We start from the raw sequence: 6,149 nt of genomic DNA on the forward strand, positions 1-6,149 counted from the left end.
CAGAGCGCGGCTCCAGAGCGCGGCGGCAGAGCGCGGCTCCAGAGCGCGGCTCCTCCGTCCTGCAGCGTCTCACATCGTCCTCTTTGCGCTTCTTGAAGATGTTATCCTCGGCCACGCCCACCGCCTCCAGAGTGCGGCGACAGAGCGCGGCTCCAGAGCGCGGCGGCAGAGCGCTGCTCCAGAGCGCGGCTCCAGAGTGCGGCGACAGAGCGCGGCTCCAGAGCGCGGCGGCAGAGCGCTGCTCCAGAGCGCGGCTCCTCCGTCCTGCAGCGTCTCACATCGTCCTCTTTGCGCTTCTTGAAGATGTTATCCTCGGCCACGCCCACCGCCTGCATGATCATCTCCACCCGCTCCAGGTTCACGAACCCGTTCTGTGTCAGGTAGCCCTGCAGAAGAACCCGAGGTCAGAGACAGATCAACCGGACCGGGTCTGACCGGACCGGGTCGGATGCTCACTCCGGTCTTGTGCACCACGTCCTTGTAGATGTTGACCAGCCGGTCGATGGCGCCCTCTCTGTGGGGACGACAGGGGAGGAAGATTTATTAACCGGAACTGGACAGAAGCCGATTATTACAGATTTCAGATCATCTGGGAACCTCAGATGATCAGAACTGGACCAGAACCAGCAGTTTTCTTATTGGTCCGATTCATTCAGATTTTGAACTGTTCAAGTTCATGCTCTTATTCTGAAGTCCATTTAGGTAGCAGTTCTGTTTCCTCTTACATTCTCCACCTGTGATTTGCTGCAGCCGCTGGCGTTTACTCTGTACCCAGAATGCATCACTGTGTGGAGGTCTGCTGATGTCCTGTGGTGAGCTAGGCTAAATCAGCAGCAGAGGTTTGTTCTGAAGAACCATTTCCTGAGGATCAAACCTACAGGAATGACAAATACAGCCCTGCAGGGGGCGATGTGCCATGTTGTAGCACATGTGTTAGCATGTTAACAGTTTTAGCATTAGCCTCCACCAACTACAGTGCTGGTATAATTCTTTAACATTTAGCTTGTGCTACATACTGTGATAGCATAGCGCTTTAGCATTAGCCTCTGCTGACCATCATGTTGATATAGAGCTTTAGCGTTAGCCACACTACAGCTTATGATCACTGCTTTAAGGTCAGCACAGCTAACGGTTTAGCTAGCGATGCCATAGTTTTCCAGGCTTTTAAAGTTCATGTGGAAACCCGGTCCGGTCCGGTCCGGTCCGTGTTTCTGCTTCAGATCATTCAGTTTTACTGGATTCATCAGAAAACCTCCAGAGTTGAACGTCAAACGTGTTTAAAATGTTTCCACAATCAAAAAGTCTCATTTCTGAACCTTTTCAGCTCAAAACCTCTGCAGCAGCAGCAGAACCGGGCCAGAGCAGCAGCAGAACCGAGCCAGAGAGCAGCAGAACCGAGCCAGAGAGCAGCAGAACCGAGCCAGAGAGCAGCAGAACCGAGGCGCTGATTTAAAATGCTAATTATGGATCGTGATTAAAATGCCAGCGCTCATTCAGAGGATCAGCCAGGATTAGCTGATTAACTGGAACCTCGTCTGAACCAGAACCGCTTCGGACCTGAAACACGGAGCGCCGCTGCAATCAGAACCGCTGCGATCAGAACCGCTGCAATCAGAATCAGAACCGCTGCAATCAGAATCAGAACCGCTGCGATCAGAACCGCTGCGATCAGAACCGCTGCAATCAGAACCAGAACCGCTGTGATCAGAACCTTCTCACTGCAACCACAGGCCGCCTGCTGCCCTCAGACTCGTGTTGAGGTTTTTATTAAACTTGAACTGATCTGCAGTTAAACCATCTGATAAACAGAGAAATGATTAAAATGAACTGAAGCTGCTGAATCTTTTGCTCATTTCTACAGTTTTATAGAGGCGTTTGCCTCGTCAGCAGGGATTAAATAATTATTCCAATGATTGTCCGGTGAGGAAAGCAGCTCATCTTGCTGCAGACTCACCTGATCTCCAGGGACGGCAGGTGAGGCAGGAAGTCGTTCCCCACAAAGAAGCACATGAAGACCCAGTCGTCCACGCTCCGCTCAAAGTCGAAGGGGAAGGGCAGGCTGGCCATGGTCAGCTCTCTGGACAGGTACTGACCACAACACACACAAGGATCCTCCATGTTTATCTGACACCAGCTACAGAACCTGAACTGGGCCGGAGTGATGAAGAGTGACGGACCTCCCTCAGGACGCAGAGCCTGATGAAGATGAACTCCTGCTCGGCTGCAGGCATGGAGCCGGCGAACTCATCATGCTGAAGGAGAGACGGATTCACTTTTACCACCATGTAAAACATTTAAATGGATTTTAAACATGAAGAAGAACGAACGCCGACCTCCCCCTGCTTCTGGCGCGCCACGCCCTGGCAGTCCTTCATCTCGTGGCCCGTCTGGCCGCACAGCGAACACGGCCGCGGCTTGTTGGGCTTGAACTCCTCCCTGATGATGGTGAAGTTTGGCTCATGGGTGGCCAGGCCCAGCATGATGAGGTCAGCTGGGGAACAGAGCAGAACCGCAGTAGAACCGGGACCGGAACCAGGTCAGCAGAGAGGGAGGGAGGTCTTACCGTCGGCGCCGCACAGGCAGTGGTGTGTGTTGGGGTCGTGGTTGGGCTGAGCTGTGGAGGAGGCGCCGCGTTAGTCTGTGTGAAAATCTCCTGGTGTTTTTTCTGCTACTAAATATAAAAACTACATTAAATGAGATTAAAAGGTTTTAATGCTGGTTTTCTGCCAGGATTAGTTTTAGTTTAGTTCCATAATGAAGCTCTTGAAACTTTATTTAGCATTTTCGTCATTTCATGTCGTTTTAACTGATGTATTTCAGCTGGTTGGTAAACGTTCTGTGTCTCGTGATGTTTTATGTAAATCTCTCGGTCACATTGGTTTGAAAAGGTTCTGTTTCTGTGCAGAAGTCTCGGAGCGCACCTCTCTGTCTCCTGATGAAATCCATGATCTTGTGTTCTCCCTCCCCTGGAACGCTGGCGTCAGACAGGAAAACCTGGACAGGAACAAACGGATCGGAGTGAAAGGCATCGCGTCCGGAGCGCGGTTCTGTCAGGAGGAACTCACCGCCACGTTCTTCCATCCCGGGTCGTTGCTGAGCCGCTCCGCCACGTAGTAACGCAGACACTGAGCCAGGTTATCCATGAACTCTGTGCCCTGCAGAAACATGTGACCTTTAACCCCGCAGACACCAACCAATCACTGCCGGCCGGCGCAGCACTTACAGGAGTGATGCAGTTGCTGTCGAATCGCTCCTTGATCTCCTCTGGGGGAAGATATCCTCCTGCAACAGGCAGACAGAGTGGGCGGAGCTTCACCTCACAGGTGACCACATCAGTCTGACCAAAACAAACACCTCCTACTCTTCTGCTTGCATCAACATCAGGTGTTTGATTACAACATGATATCTGTTGATCGGCATTTAGAGGTATGTGATCTCATTCATCACAGACCAGATTTCTGGTTCTGTGAAGTAAAACTGATGATTCCTGATTCATGTGAAACATAACTATGTGCAGAAAGAAGAACATGAGCAGCAACGACTTCAACTAGTCGCCACCTGCAGACGAATGAAAACAGCCTCAGTGTTTCCATGATGGCCGACTGCTGCTCCACCGGACCTGGAGCTGATTCTGGACCCCATAAGGCAGGTTAAACACGTCACACACCTCTCTGGATGATCTCCTCCCTCATGCGGCTCTTCTCCTCCGTCAGCTCTGCCCCCTCCTTGGAGGCCCGGAACCGCCGGGAGCGCTGCTGGTTCATTTTGGCCCGGGGAGCCTGAGGAGCGGCCAGGAGAAGGCCCGTGAACCGCGGTTCTCAGAGGCTTGATGCAGACATGAGGGACTCACCACTCCGTCGATGGCCATGTAGAGAACCCGCCTGGGCCGCACGATGTTGAACAGGCGGTCGATGTACTCGAATATGGCCACCATCATCTCGTCCTCATTCTTCGGAGCGGGCCTGGAAAACCAGAAACATCTTTACTTTTTCACCCTGAAGCCAAAAGCTTCCATTTGTGACCACATGCAGCAGAACCAGCGTCCTACTTGTCCTCCGGGTGGGTGCACGGGTGGATGATCCCGTTCATGTCCAGGTACAGGTTATCAAACTCCACCTCGTTGGGGTTCGGCTTGGTCGTGTCCACCGGGATGCGAACGCCGTTACACTCCTTCCCCTGTGGGAAAAACCAACTGGTTTCACTGGGATGCAGGACCATGAGAAGGCGGCTGGTCGTCCTGAAACACCAGAGCTCATTTCTGCTGAGGAGCTCCGGGAAACCCGCCTGTTCCAGGGGAACCGGACACGTTGATGCGTAAACACAGCTACCGCAGCTGCTGCTTTCTGATTCCAGACTGAAGCTGGAGGATAACCCGGGATATTTCCCTCAACATGTCTCCTTCTCCTGGTTTAAACAGGTTCATGAACGTTAAAAGCTGTTTAATTATGTCTCGAAGCTGGTACGTGAAGCCAACCCGGGTTGTTCTCCGTGCTAACGATGCTAGCTCACCTTCTCCTCCACACAGTGGACGATTATCGACGGGTACTTCCGGCTCAGCCAGCGGAAAAAAGCCGGAACTCCCATATCTGCAGACTTTTTTGTGTCGGTTTATAAAATCCTAAAAGGTTAAAAAGCACCAGGGGTGAACTTCGGTTCCGGTTCTGGGTTCTGCTGCGCTCCAAAGCTGCTGCTACATGCTGTTATAGAAGCAGCTTTGCGAACTTTCTCCGGGTCAAATCCACCACTTCCGGTTGCGGTTTGAAGCGACAGCGCCTGCAGCGCCCCCAGTGGACGGAAGTCTCTCAACAATAGTATTTATTGGATAGAAAAGGATAATAATGGGCATTATTGTTTTATCGTCATCATCACCACTGGTTTTACACAATATCATTATTTTTATATATTTTTTAAATAAATTCAATAATCTGCATATTTCTAAATTTCCACACAAACTTACAACTTCAAACTTTGACAGAAATTTTTAAGGTTTCCGTTTCATGAAGTCCCAGTAAAAACCCTGTAGGTTGAAGTTGAACTTCTCAGAAAGGTCCCGTTAACCCGAACACATGGAAAGCAGCCAACAATACAAACTGTTCATGTAATTAGTCAGACTGAAATTACAGAAATACTAAATATTATATAAAGTGGATGCGTGATAACCAATAATGTCTGTGGATTTCTGAGCATCAGTTACATTTAACAGAACAACCTGACTTCAGCCCAAAGTCTTTGTGGCTCTTTATGTTCTAATTTAGCTTCAGGTGAAACTAATTTGGATCAAACTGATACAGACGGACATTTAGCTTGGTAAACACGACAAACATTAAACTTTTAGATGTGAAACAGGCTTAAATGTCCTCCAGCGGGTTTTCTGATCACGGAGGGAAACGAAGCCACCAGATTCTCCTTTGCATGATTATTGCAGCACAAAGCTGCTCAGTCTGTTCTGATGAGACTTTCCATGAACCGTTACCGTGGTTACCGTGGAGCTGCAGGTGATTGGCTGAAAGCAGAGAACAGAAGAAGAGCTGGACTCTGCAGCAGGTTTCTGACGGAGGCAGAGCGCCCCCATGCGGAAGGTTTCCGCCAGAGAGGCTTTCACCGCAGATCAGGACAGAAAGGATCCAGACGCTCCTCTGGATTCAGCAGATCAACTGGGAACAAGTTCATGAAGAGGAAAAGCTCCTGATGTGGAGAGAAACTGGTTCCAGTGTTTTTATAGGCAAAACGCTTCAAAACTGGAGCGAGTCGGACGTTAACTTATAAAGTTCTGCTGATTAACGTTTTTCAAAACTATTTGAAAGAATGAAGTCTGAAAAATATATCAAACTGTAAAAAATTAAAGTTCCACTATTGCATACAGATTATACATTCTAAGATATTTTTAGATTGAAGTTTTTCAAAGTTTCACTTTTGAAATTCTTTTTTTTTTCAAATATTGAAACATTTATAATATTGGAACAAATTTTTCTTCATGTGGAGCTTCACTCGGCATCCTGCTCCATCCTGCTCCATCCTGCCCCATCCTGATCCATCCTGCCCCATCCTGCCCCATCTTGCTCCATCCTGCCCCATCCTGATCCATCTTGCTCCATCTTGCCCCATCCTGCCCCATCCTGCCCCATCTTGCTCCATCCTGCCCCATCCTG

The 6,149-nt window shown here is 49.7% G+C and overlaps 1 protein-coding gene across 2 annotated transcripts in view; it reads right to left on the bottom strand.

Moving 5' to 3' along the window:
- xrn2 (5'-3' exoribonuclease 2) overlaps window positions 1-4,747 on the bottom strand; it is a 19,074-nt gene extending 14,327 nt beyond the window's left edge. The window contains exons 1-13 of one of the 2 annotated variants that reach the window (XM_008396956.2): window positions 4,510-4,746; window positions 4,049-4,176; window positions 3,851-3,962; window positions 3,668-3,779; window positions 3,224-3,282; window positions 3,066-3,155; window positions 2,922-2,994; window positions 2,564-2,614; window positions 2,334-2,491; window positions 2,178-2,252; window positions 1,955-2,088; window positions 457-514; window positions 279-386 (exon numbers count right to left, since the gene is read on the bottom strand). In XM_008396956.2, the coding sequence (XP_008395178.1) occupies window positions 279-386; window positions 457-514; window positions 1,955-2,088; window positions 2,178-2,252; window positions 2,334-2,491; window positions 2,564-2,614; window positions 2,922-2,994; window positions 3,066-3,155; window positions 3,224-3,282; window positions 3,668-3,779; window positions 3,851-3,962; window positions 4,049-4,176; window positions 4,510-4,584 (1,233 nt within the window). In that variant the 5' untranslated portion in view covers window positions 4,585-4,746. Of the gene's footprint in view, window positions 1-278; window positions 387-456; window positions 515-1,954; window positions 2,089-2,177; window positions 2,253-2,333; window positions 2,492-2,563; window positions 2,615-2,921; window positions 2,995-3,065; window positions 3,156-3,223; window positions 3,283-3,667; window positions 3,780-3,850; window positions 3,963-4,048; window positions 4,177-4,509 lie in introns of both variants that reach the window. The other variant, XM_008396954.2, reaches the window with a different exon arrangement.
- Window positions 4,748-6,149: the final 1,402 nt, after the last annotated feature.

This window comes from Poecilia reticulata, linkage group LG21 (assembly GCF_000633615.1).
Source record: "Poecilia reticulata strain Guanapo linkage group LG21, Guppy_female_1.0+MT, whole genome shotgun sequence".
NCBI classification, from domain to species: domain Eukaryota; kingdom Metazoa; phylum Chordata; class Actinopteri; order Cyprinodontiformes; family Poeciliidae; genus Poecilia; species Poecilia reticulata.